The following is a 13,432-nucleotide window of genomic DNA, read 5'->3' on the forward strand; positions in this document are numbered from 1 at the left end:
CAGTTTCATGTTCTGATTGGCACTGTGATCTAAAAGAGATGGTATATTTATTACTGCCTCCAAAGAAAGGTTTTCTTAAAATTTCTCCCTGAATGGAAGTAAGAAAATAATCAACTAATGAGTCAGATTAGAAGAAAAAAATGTTTTTAATACTATTTTTAGGTTCTTTGTACAGAAGAGAGATAAAAAAACAAACCAAAAGGAAAATATACTTCAGTAGCTCACGTCGACAATTAATAAAAACAAATTCATTGAGGGATTACCATATGCTAGAGGCTTTACTAGTTTAGGGAAGATGATGGTAGACAAGATAGATGGACAATTAATTACACATCAAAAATTCTTTGGATTGACAGACCTAGAGGTGCATGTCTATAACCTCTGCTACTCAGGAGACAGAGAAGAATCACTGGAGTCTGAATTAGGGCTTGGCCAATATAGTAAAATACCATCTCTAAAAAAGTCAATAAATAAATAAAGTTAAAAAAATAAAAAAGCATATTTTGGTATAAAGTAACATGTTACTTTACTCAATTATTAAAACAAGTTTGTAAGATAAGTGCATCACTTTATAGCTTTTTAAGAAACTGAGGAAGTTTGTAGATCTTTTGCTCAGACTTGCATATTGATTAAGCTGTCAGAATTGAGGTCTAACTTTAAGATACACTCCCTGGGCAATATTGGCAGTTAGTTCCCATTGCATTAAGCCTCTTCTGTAGCTTTGCCCTTTTCCTGATTTCCAACCCTCTATTTTTGGTAGTTCTAAATCCAAGTCCATGTAGATCTTCCTAATCACTCATGAATATTGTATCCCACTTAGAGCAGACACTGCGTAGTGAGGCTCCATTGGGCTCTTTTGGTAGAGTATCAGTCATATACTTGAGGAGATCAAATAGACGGATGAGAGCTGGGGTAAGCCATGTTTCACAGAGGGCATTTGGATTCTGGGCTTGACCCTGACTTTGAAGGTTTGGCTTTACCTTAGGTTTTAACGTCAACCACCTGGACATTGCGCCCCGCTATGCCAGCATTCTCATGGGGATCTCAAATGGAGTGGGGACCCTCTCCGGCATGGTCTGTCCTCTCATCGTTGGGGCAATGACCAAGCACAAGGTAATGCTCTCTTTTGTGGTTATGCGCTATAATAGTAGAGGAAAGAAGGGCCATGCAAGCTGCAGACCCCAAGGCCTAACCCCAATTTAAAGTTGTAGCCTTAACAATGGTGAACAACGTCTTCCTCTCCAGCTTCTTCCTTCTTCTCCTTTCTACCTCCTCTTCTACTTTTTATATCATTGTCGATCTGTTTGTTTCTTTTTTTAATAATATTTTTATTGTGAAAATACTGTACAGAGGAGTTACAGTTACATGAGCAAAGTAATGAGTACATTTCTTATTGTTTTGCTTTTTGAGAAAGGGATTTTACTATGTATTCTAGGCTGGCCTGGAACTCACAATCCTCCTACCTCCACCTCCTGAATGCTGGAATTACAGACAGGTACCACCACACCTGGCGAAGCCACTGTTTGTTGATGGCACTTGGGCTAATTGTTGTTTGGCTCTACATTTTATCAGCTGGGAAATAAATGTTTAGGGGAAAGGGCAAAGGCCCTGGAGACTGTTGAGGTACAGAAAAAAAACTGAGATGAGCCATTCAGGATGAATGAGTTACCCAAGATTGTTTTATAATTCCAAGTGCTTAAACTTTATAGCCTGTTTCTATCTATGGCTTAGCATGTTCCAACATACAAGCCTTAGTGCTGTTATACTTCCCTGTTAAGAAAGAGAATAAACATGACATTAATGACTCTTCTAAGAACTCTCAAGGGTGTGGCCCTCAGTCCCCACTGAACTCAACTTGGTATATTTAGACTAGTGTGGGTGGTACAGGGAATTCCACTGCAGGCCACAGGATTTCTCTAGATTCATCACTGAAAAAAAGGTAGGTCTTGCCTTATATAAATTAGAATTACTGGCTCATGATGGTTGAAAAGAATCATAGGTTTTTACTTACTTGTTTTTGATTGCTTATTACAAATACATTTTCAGAAATTCTTCCCTCTTCTTAAAGAAGAAAAGATAAGGTGACTGTTTTTGTTTTTGACAGAAAAAAGATGGGATTTGGGAATTTTATAGACAGAGGATCTGTGTTCTCTCTGTCCATGATATGATAAAAAAAATCCAAGATACTATTACCCTCTAATTTTAAATATAAGTTCCTATTATATTTTGGTTTACTGTTTTTAACATATAGACAATGATTGTAAATAAGCTATGGCTTTTAAGGTTGAATACTTTGTTATTATTTTTTGTTGGTGGTCGTCATGGGGCTTGAACTTGCGGCCTGGCGCTATCCCTCAGCTCTTTTGCTCAAGTCTGGTGCACTACTATCATTTTCAGCCACAGCACCACTTTCAAGGTTGAACACCTGAATGGCCCAAATATTGCTATGTGTTCAGTGACAGGCAAGAAGGAAACCTCTATGTTTAGCATAGTGAGGTACTATGCTGTTTATTTTAGCCTACTATGTGAGAGAAAACTCCATTTGTATATTCAACATAGTGGTGCAATGGTGTTGCATGTAATTTATATTATAATTTTATGTATTTATTTTTTGTACTGAAGTTTGAACTCAGGATAATATATTCACTCAGACTTGATTGCTCAGCTGGAATTCTACCTCAAAATGCTTCCAGTCTGGCATTTTGCTGGTTGATAGAGGACTTTTCTGCCTGAATTGTCTTTGAACAATGATCCTCAGTTCTCAGCTAAGTAGTATAGTATTATAGACATTATAGCTATGAGTGCCTTGCTTGAATTTATTTTCAAATGTGCTCTTAAGATTAAAAGTGTGTATTAATTGTGATCTGTAACTGTTTGTGGTCCTGGGGTTTGAACCATTTGAGCCAGGTAGGGTCTTGCACATTTTTTCCTCTGGATCAGCCTTGAACTTCCTATCTATGCCTTCCTCAGAGCTGGGATTACAGGCATGTACTGCTCTCGCTGGCCCTTTTACATTTTTAAGCACTCAAATTTTGTATGGGTCTTGAATGTTGGGTTGGACACATGTTCTCCTAGGGACACCAGATCTAGAGCTGCCTTTGCTGTAAGCAGGTGCTTTTGTCCAGTAGTGGCCTTTATGACACACTCCTAATCTCTGTTTTGGGCTGAAATATTGAATTTGGTGCATTATTTCCTGGTTTAGACCCGTGAGGAGTGGCAGAATGTGTTCCTCATAGCTGCACTGGTACACTACAGTGGTGTGATCTTCTATGGAGTCTTTGCTTCTGGGGAGAAGCAGGAATGGGCTGACCCAGAGAATCTCTCTGAGGAGAAATGTGGGATCATTGACCAGGATGAATTAGCTGAAGAGACAGAACTCAACCATGAGCCTTCCGGGAGTCCCAGGAAGAAGATGTCGTACGGTGCCACCATGCAGAATTGTGAAGTCCGGAAGAAGGAATGGAGCAGACAGAGAGGAGCCACTGTTGAGGAGGAAGAACCACCATCTTACCAGAATGAGGAGGGACATTTCTCAGGCACATCCTAATGTGTGAGGGGCATGGCTGTCATCTTACCTTGGAGCCACAAAATATCCATCCCTATTCCTTTCCATAGCCCAGCTTGCCAGAGAGCCAAGTGTGGGGGACATCAGAAGAGACATGGAGGAAGGGAGGAGACCTAATCAGCAAGAGAGAAAAGAGAAATGTTATCTTGCAGTGACACTATATGTATGGAGTTTGCTTTCAATTGATAAAATAGTTGATTATAGGCTGGGCACTGGCTCATGCCTGTAATCCTAAACTGGTCAGAAGGCTGAGATCTGAGCCAGCCCAGACAGGAAAGTCCTTAAGACTCTCATCTCCAATTAATCATCAAAAATCAGAAGTGGAACTGTGACTCACGGTGCTAGCCTTGAGCACAAAAGCTCAGGGATAGTACCCAGGCCCTGAATTCAAACCCCAGAGCATGCGCGCGCGCACACACACACACACACACACACACACACACACACACACACACAGAGTTGATTATAGTGTTTAAAATTTGGATTGGCAATTGACCCTACTCTCAAAGAACTGAATTTATTCAGACAGGAAGGGCTAGGAGAATAAGGAAGACAAGTACACAATGTTGTTCAAAGAAATATTGAAGGAGACAAAGATATTAGGCTTGAGGAGAGTAAATGAGAGTTGTCACTACATCTCAGAGGGTAGCTATGCATGAATGCTGTGGCTCACAGAGGCTTTCTGTTGTGCCAGGTGCTTTATGAACATCCTTATTCAGTCTCTACACTCCTATAATACAATGTGTTATCCTTACTTTACAATGAAGGAGACTAATGCAGAGGAGTTTGGCTTGCCCAAAGTCATCATGTCAAGGCTAGGGCTGAGATGCGTGAGGCTCTCTCAGTGTCAGTTTTAGAAAGAAGGTAGTTCAGTATAAGAAAGACATTTGCAAGGATGACAACTGAAAAGAGAATGTGTGGGTTGTTCCCTGTTGGAGCAGGTGTGGAGATGAGGATTTTTTAAGTTGATGGAGCAAAGGGGTTCAAGCATTCTATAAGAGTGTGGACTGAAAGACCTTTACAATCCTATATTACTTGAAGAGTCAAGGGATTCTGTGAATTTATGGTTGTTTAATAAGCATCACAGACTACATGGGAGATTCAAAGAAGTTGAGAAAAAAAAGTCGCTAGACAAGAAAACCAAATTTTTAAGAATCAAATGGCCACCTGGCATTTAAAGCTCACCTTTCTATAATAACCAAGAATGTGACTAAATAATGTCCCAGATTACTTGTAACCTTTAAGACATGTAATAATTTCAGAAGTATGTCATGCTCTTTATTAGGTAAAATTCGGCTAGTCTTCTAAGTACATGTATGTCTTAGCATTTTCTGCTGCTGAGTATATTAGGGAATTTGACTATATCTTATAAAATTGATTATAAAAATGATTGAGGTACTTCGAATAACTTTGGAATGATATTCAGGGGAAGCACAATATTATAGCAGTAGTTATATAAGTAAATGCTAGAACAACTACATCCTGAACAACTGGACCTATAGTTGGTATTGAAAAATTCATCTTTGATTCTACCAGGCAATAAGGTGGCTTTGCTCCAGATATACTTTAAAATGTTAAGGCCAAATAAAAATATAAGGCTGGCAGGTAAAGGGTTACGCAAAGATAAAATTATTTTCCTGTCCATTGGTTTTGACATTATTTCTATTTTTCAGAAGAAAAATTCAATATCATGGAAAACCATAGATTTACTTACAGTTTATTATTATAGTAAAGTGTTTTTTTATTCCCCCTAATTTCTCTCATCTATATATGTCTGATCCCTTGCTGTACCTGTGGAGTTGTAATGTGTTTTATAAAAATAACAATCTCAGATTAAAAGATAATTGTCTGACTTTCCATTAAACAATATTATTGTATCATTTATAATTTATGTTGTCAGATATATTTAAATATCTTTAACGAGTGAATTCACTAAGACAGTTTCTGGCATATAGAAGTGCTCATAAATAGCTATTACTATTGTTACTAGATTTTAACCTTTTGAGGGGAAATTTTGAGCTGTAAAGAGAGCATGCGTTATCATTTTCATTAGTCACAAAGTTTATTGTGAAAATGGTGATGTTTTCTAAGTAAATAAATCAGAAGTTTATGGCAGCCAGTTGTTTTTGTTTTTGTGTGTTATGTGTTAATAAAGTAAATAAATAGGTACATATTATAAATAAATATATATATATATATATATATCCCTCCTTAGGTACTATTGTAGGTTGTAGCACAAAGTTGTAGTTGTCTCATTTGAAGTTGGTGTCACCTGCTTAAACCTCACTTTTTGCCTCTAATTTGCCCTCAGAGAAAAATGGATCCTGGATCGTGGTGTTCAAAGCTAAAAAAAGCCTGTCTATATTATTCTGTTTTCTGTGTAGATTGTACTAGACATATCATTACGTTGGAACACCAATGTAATGTTGGCAAGTCTATAGTTTTCCTGCAAACATCCATTCTTAGAATAGCCCCTACCTTGCCTGCTGGGAGGTAAACTCATGCCTGCTGCATGAGTTTAAGGTGGCAGGGAAGGAGTTTAAGGTGGTTGGATTCTTGAGTTAATGAAGTCTTGATTGTCCTTTTCAGACAGTGAGCACAGGAGAAAAATAATCAGTATTCAAGGAATAATGGGGCCATTTGTTAGACCTGCCTAGGTATTAAATTCAATAAGTAAAAAAATTTTTTTTGGGTCCGGTCGTGGGCCCTGAACTCTGGGCTTGGGTGCTGTCCCTCAGCTCTTCAGCTCAAGGCTAGCACTCTACCACTTGAGCCAAAGTGCCACTTCTGGCTTTTTTCTTTTTGCTTATGTGGTGCTGAGGAATCGAACCCAGGGCCTCAGGCATGCAAGGCAAGCGCTCTACCACTGAGCCACCTTCCCAGCCCTCAATAAGTAAAATTTGAAGCCTTCTATTTAGATTTCATGCTGAATCCTTTTTTTTTTTTTTTTTTTTTTGGTCAGTTGTGGGGCTTGAACTCTGGGCCTGGGCACTGCCCCTCAGTTCCTCAGCTCAAGGCAAGTGCTCTACCACTTGAACCATAGCTCCACTTCTGGTTTTCTGGTGGTTAATTGGAGATAAGAGTCTCACGGACTTTCCTTGCCAGGCTGGCTTTGAACCGTGATCCCCAGATCTCAGGCTCCTGAGTAGCTAGGATTACAGGTGTGAGCCACTGGTGCCAGGCAATTCTGTTTCCTCTTAACTGCAACAAGCTTGTTCTTCCTCTGTGTGTATCTGAGATAATCATATCACTCTTTTGACTGTGCCAGAACTCCTAAAGTCATCTTTGACTACAAAACTTGCCCCCCCTCTTGTCTTTTCTGTAAAGTTCATTAATTTAACTTTCAGTTTGTAGATTCATGTTTTCCATTGGATTTGGCAATTCTCCACCCTGATCTTTTAAGATACAACTCCTGCATCAGCCTCTGGAGTGCTGTGATTACAGGTGTGTGCCATCATGCTCAGTTTGTCATTCTGTAATTGTTCTGATTTGTTTTTCAGTTCTTTATTTCTCAAAGAGAGGAAAAGCAAGGTCTCATCTGGTAAAATGTCATTCATTAGGTTCTTAATTTTGATTATTTTCTTTCCAGTTCTAGAATTTAAAAAAATTGATTTTTCTTTCATTTATGCTATGTTTTATTTCCCACCTCCATTCTCTGCCAAAATGTTCAGCCTTGTATTTTATCTCCTGCAACAGAGCAAGCTAATTGTTGTAAAGTCTGCTTAGTGTCAATCTTCCAAGATCATGTGATTGTGTTTCTATTTTCTGTTTATTTTGCTGGGTTTTGTTCATATAATCTCATCTGTATCTACACCTGGTTTTCTTCAACTGAATCAAATGTTATATTGGAAAGGTTGTTTGAAGAAATACATTTTGGCTTAAAATCCCCTCCTCCCCTCTCCCAGGCCTTTTACTTCTTGTGGAAGTCGGAGGGTATGGAGATATTCTTGGCCCCCAGAGATTTCAAGCGTAGCTACATGCCATCGACAGTCTCTTCCAATTTATCTCCACTCATAAAGGACAGAACTTCAGGGTCCCAACCACATCACTGTGGTTTCTTTTTATTTTTTTAAACAGGGTCTAACTTTTGACACAAAACTGTCTCTGTCAACATTAACAAATGCTCCTAAGAGAAAAGATGCTTCAAACATCGAACTGACTTCTCTGGGTTTTTATCTTCCTATAGTTGGTCAGATAGCTTGATAATCTTTACTACTTCCAGTACCTCCAGGTAGTAAGTTAAAAACAACTTTGTCTGGGTTCTTAGTAGGAATGTTGATTGGAATTTCCTAGTCTGTCATTAATGGACACTGAAATCACCTTTTTTTTTTTTTAATCTTTATAGATTCTCTTCTTTCTGAGGATGGTGAAACAATAAACTGTTAAATTGTCAGTGATTAAACACAGCAAAAGTTCAGTTCTGTCTGTGTTTTTTTACGAGTGGCAATTTGTGAATAGGAGTTCTATGAATGCAGTGTCCTCTTTTTTTCTTTTCCTTCTTTTTGCTCAAGGTGAGCCACAGCGCTACTTCTTGCTTTTTTGAGTAGTTTGTTGAAGATATAAATCTCATGGAGTTTCCTTCTCAGGCTGCCTTTGAACCAGATCTCAGCTTCCTGAGTAGCTAGGATTACAGGTGTGAGCCACTGGCGCCCAGTTTACAGTATCTTTCATCTCCTCACCAATAAGAATTTGATTTATAGTGTCTGAATAGTATTATTTCATATTAGGTGCCTAGACCAGTGGTTAGAAGTTTTTGGTAGTTTCCATTTCTTCCCACTGTTCTAAATAATAGTGATTAAGTCCTTGATTATAAATCTGTATGCTTTGATCTGTATGAGACATTTCCTAGGAAAAAAAATCAACCTGACTTTCCATTTTTACATTGTTATTCAGTAAGGAAGTGGCTAACTTAGTTAATATCAATTACAGAGCAGATACTGCTGTTTAGAATAGACCCCAAAGGTCCATTTGTTAACAATCTGTCCCTCAACCTGGCTCTATTAGGAGGTGGGTTAATGGAATCCCAGTCTCTTGTGTATTCTCTCCTGTGTTCCTGGTCTATAGGGATGAGAGGGGGACAAGTTTCCTCTGCCTTGTGTCCCTGCCAAGTAGTGCTGAGCTATAGCAGACCAGTAGTCAGTCTGTAAGGCAGGATTTGATCCTGGATCAAAATCTTCAAAAGGATAAGCCAAAAGAAATCTTCTTCTTTTAGGTTTAGTACAAGTATTTGTTATAGTGACAAGAATATCCTGAGACACAAGGATATCTTGAAATAATAGTTTCTCTCCCCCTTTTTCAGTTTCTTTTCCTCTTTCCCTTCCCTTCCCTCTCTACCCTCCTCTTTCCACATACAATACATCCTCATGATATCAGTGTTCAGAAATAAAATCTGCATTAAACCAGTACCATGACTCTGAAGGCCCTGCAGCCGGATCAGCCCTTCATCCAGAAGGAGTGACCAGGTGGGTCTACTTTCCTTTCCTCAGCTTTCTCCAATAGAGATGTTGTTGCCACCAATCAAGCCAGAGCTCAGGGCTCCCTTTTCAAAACCAGGGGGCAGAAGAGCTTTTCTGGTGAAACTCCCACTTTGCCAAACTTTTTCACATGCACAGAATATCTTGAGGAGGAAGGAGTGACTATCTAGTCAGATTCCGAAGCAGCTACACCTCTGCTGTTCCCCACGGACCTTCCATGGCTTTGAGGTGAGACCTCCAGACTTCTCTGGGCTGTGGATGGAGCCCACAGAACTCCTTCAGTCGGGGTGTCAGTTCCTAGATTCCTGGGGAAGAGGGCTTATCTGTAGCATGACTAGCAGTCATGATGTTCTCAGAGTTGCCATGACCCAACAGAAGGTAGAATCATGCCCAGATTAGCTCTAAAGGGTGTGCTGAATTAAAACTAGTAATTACAGGGGCCTTGTAGCCTCTGCCTGAGATGCCTTTGAAATACCAATTTCTTGGTTCAGCGTCTGTTTTTTGTTTGTTTTTAATTCACATCTTCTTTTTTTCCTCTTCTTGGATGGATTTGAACTTCAGTGGTAGAAGACTTGTCCAGCAGGTGGAAGATCAATTTTCAGCACTTAAAAAACATCCAGCATTTTCTTCTTTATGTCCTCACATTTGCCCTTTCATCTTCTTTCATCTGAGTTCTTCTTGTTCTATTTCTTATCCTTCCTCCTCCTTTCTCTAATGCAATAGATCCGAGGAATCTGGTGGGTAGTCAAGTGGGAGAAAATATCCAGTTTCTCTCACATTTCTACCATTCCAGATAGTGACTGTATGACACTGGAATTAAAAAAGATTAACTTGACTTGGAAAGTACTGACATTGTTTCTTCTCAACTGACTAATATGTAATAAAGCATGATGAACAACATTCCAGGGAGGTAATAAACATTCTTGAACATTCTTTTTTTTTTGGGGGGGGGTCCGGTTGTGGGGCCTGAATTCTGGGCCTGGGCGCTGTCCCTCAGCTCTTCAGCTCAAGACTAGTGCTCTACCACTTGAGCCACAGAGCCACTTCCGGCTTTTTTCTTTTTGCTTATGTGGTTCTGAGGAATCGAACCCAGGGCCTCGTGCATGCAAGGCAAGCGCTCTACCACTGAGCCACCTTCCCAGCCCCTTCTTGAACATTAATGGAAAATACTACAAGGTACTGGAAATTAATGGCCACGAAGGCTGATTAAATATTACTACTTGAAGAATGATTAAAAACAGCAATGCTATTTATATCATCAAAGCCAACCCCATTTCTCTGCAGATTACATAATTATGCACAGCAAGAACAAACATGTTTTTCTTTTCCTTTTCTACTAATTAAGGAATTTCTTCACATAATAGATTTTTATGCCTGGAGAAAGCTTGTTTCAAAGTTATTTCCAAGAGTTCATGTTTAAAGATCATCTCTTAATCATCTACATTTTAAAGAATGACATAATGCTTCTTGATTGTTTCAACATACCATAGAATTAAAACATCAGTTTGGAGTTCACAGACACTTCAGACCTAATCTTCATATGCAACTAGTTCTGATATCAAATATGATCCTGGTTTTCATCAGAAATTTTTAATTCTTTGTTCAAATGAGGCAGAGTCAAATGACTTTTGACTCTCTCTCTCTCTCTACTTCAGACCTAATCTTCATATGCAACTAGTTCTGATATCAAATATGATCCTGGTTTTCATCAGAAATTTTTAATTCTTTGTTCAAATGAGGCAGAGTCAAATGACTTTTGACTCTCTCTCTCTCTCTGTCTCTCTGTCTCTGTCTCTGTCTCTGTCTCTGTCTCTGTCTCTGTCTCTCTCTCTCTCTCTCTCTCTCTCTCTCTCTCTCTCTCTCTCTCTGTCTAATGTGTATGATTTCACATAGTTTGAATAATCCTTGAGAACAGGATTTCATTTTGAGGAGAAAGGTTTAAGGCCCCAGTAGTCCAGCCATGCCCAGTGAGCTACATTTTCTCAGATGGAGATCTTAATATTTTATGTAATTTTAGGAGTATTGAAGGCAGACCATGGTTCTTACAGATGATCCATCAATACATTTTGAGACAAAATTGGTCATTAGAATGTTAAAAATGTTATTTCCTTCATTCTTTAGAACTGCAATGATTTATGTAATGTTTACCGTTCATTGTCCATGCTTTTAGAACACAAATCTGTTTACTTGCTCATAATCTAAGGATTAACTATCAGCCAGGTCAACTGGTCTGCTGGTCTGCCCTGTGTTCACTCTTACGACTCTAGTTATTTCTTCACTTGGCTGAGGTTGGATAGGCTGGTTGGTCTCACAGACAGTTGATGCTTCCTGCTGATTGGAGATGTCCTGGTTCTGTTCCATACAACTTCTAATCATCCAGCAGCTAGCTTAGGTGTTTTTATGTGGTGGACTTGAGGACTGGACCGAGAACATGGCAGGGTCTCTTGAGGCCAAGTATCAGATGTCCCACCATGTCAACTCTACATCTTCTTGGTTACAGTGCCAGGCCCAGATCAAGAAGAGAAAAGAAATGTCACCTCTTGATCAGAGGAAGCCTCCAAGTTGCACTGTAAAGAGCATTTGTTCAGAGATGCAAGGATTGTGGTGGTTACCTTTGCAAACAGTCTTTGCAAACATCTTAACCACAATTAGAATAGAAGTTGCCACACATCCTTGCTTCTTCTGATGCTGGCTGTCACCTGTCTTACCTTTCCATATGGCATTGTTCCTGTTGCTTTCTGTTGATTGGGGGTGTCCAGATTCTGAACGTGAACTATTTACATTGTTGTCTGAAGTTTTCCTCATATGGTGTCTCCTTGCCAGTTAAATGTCACATGGTTAGAATATTTCAAGTTTCACCTTAATTTTTTATTGTTATTATAAAGATGTGTACAGAGGGTTACAGTTACATAAGTCAGGTAATGAGTACATTTCTTTTTTTTTTTTTGGTCCGGTCGTGAGGCCTGAACTCTGGGCCTGGGCGCTATCCCTCAGCTCTTCAGCTCAAGGCTAGCGCTCTACCACTTGAGACACAGCGCTACTTCCGGCTTTTTTCTTTTTGCTTATGTGGTGCTGAGGAATCGAACCCAGGGCCTCAGGCATGCAAGGCAAGCACTCTACCACTGAGCCACCTTCCCAGCCCATGAGTACATTTCTTTTTGGATATCTCTCTCTCTCCCCCAGTTTCTCCCTCCCATCCCTACCCACACGTTGTATAATTCCTTTTTAACATAGTATCTAATGTCCCTTCATTTTTCTCATTTTATCTCTAGTTTTATTAGTGTATATACTTTTATCCATTTGATGTGTCACTCTGTTAAATTATTTTATTTTAGAAAGCAACACACTTATTTTCTCCATTAGGATAATATCTTCTATGAGAGCAAGGGTTTTGCCTGTCTTCTTTATTTCTCTATGTATAGGAATTGCAATAGTCCTATGATAATGGTTATCTTAGCTACACTTTAGAACTGCTTATAGCATAGGTTGATATCCAGACTGTATCCCAGACAGCTGATGGTTTCAAGCAATTACAGTCAAAGTTAAGAACTATCCTAGTTTGAGGAACTTCATTAAAGAGATTTCAAGAGGTAGAGGAAACAGTGTGGGCCTAGATGTAGCAAATGGGGAAGGAAATGGGTGTCATAGAATGCTTGAAGGAATAGGCCTGTAAATTTGACTTTATACATTATATTTATATACTATTGTCTATATTATATATAGACACTATATAACTATATTTATTTATCAACTGTTCCTCCAGAATTTTACAAATTAGTCCTGATTTGATATATTTCATTTCCCACTTAACATCATCAAAATATCTTTTAGGATTCAAACTTCTATTGTGAATGCAGGACCAATACAGAACCCATTGTTAAATGACGATTTGGACTCACTAGCAGTCTCTCTCCATTCCCTCTCTCCACAGTCCCTGGCAACAGCTAATCTACTTTCTGCTTCTATGATTTCCTTTATTGAGGACATTTCCTAGAAAGGATATTATATAGTCTATGGCATTTTATATTTAGCTTCATCAGAAAGTGTATTTACTAATATGGGACTCACCTCCAGAGCCACTTTACCACCCACTGGCAACCACTCATCTACTTTTTGCTTTTAGGGAATTTCATATAAATGGCATTCTATAACATATAGCTTCTGGTGTTTGACTGCTTTCATTTAGCATTATTTTCAATCCTATGATAGCATGTATCAGTACTTTATCTCATTTTCTAGATAATAGTACCTTGTAGAGATAAACCTCATATTTCATTTATTCATCAGTTGATGGGCATTCATTCGAGTCATTTCCACTCTGCAGACAATATAAACAATGTTTAAGCCTTGTATCTTTGAAATAGCCTTATGCTTTCGAGAATCATTTTCAAGA

The 13,432-nt window shown here is 38.9% G+C and overlaps 1 protein-coding gene across 1 annotated transcript in view; it reads left to right on the forward strand.

Annotated features, from left to right (window-relative positions):
• Slc17a8 (solute carrier family 17 member 8) overlaps positions 1 to 4,770 on the forward strand; it is a 39,806-nt gene extending 35,036 nt beyond the window's left edge. Inside the window, exons 11-12 of the mRNA XM_070037091.1 lie at positions 986 to 1,113; positions 3,203 to 4,770. Of these exons, the coding sequence (XP_069893192.1) occupies positions 986 to 1,113; positions 3,203 to 3,547 (473 nt within the window). The 3' untranslated portion in view covers positions 3,548 to 4,770. The remainder of the gene's footprint in view (positions 1 to 985; positions 1,114 to 3,202) is intronic.
• The last annotated feature ends 8,662 nt before the right edge of the window (positions 4,771 to 13,432 follow it).

The sequence above is a fragment of the Dipodomys merriami genome, unplaced genomic scaffold (genome assembly GCF_024711535.1).
Source record: "Dipodomys merriami isolate MVZ:Mamm:240054 unplaced genomic scaffold, mDipMer1.0.p SCAF_10, whole genome shotgun sequence".
NCBI classification, from domain to species: domain Eukaryota; kingdom Metazoa; phylum Chordata; class Mammalia; order Rodentia; family Heteromyidae; genus Dipodomys; species Dipodomys merriami.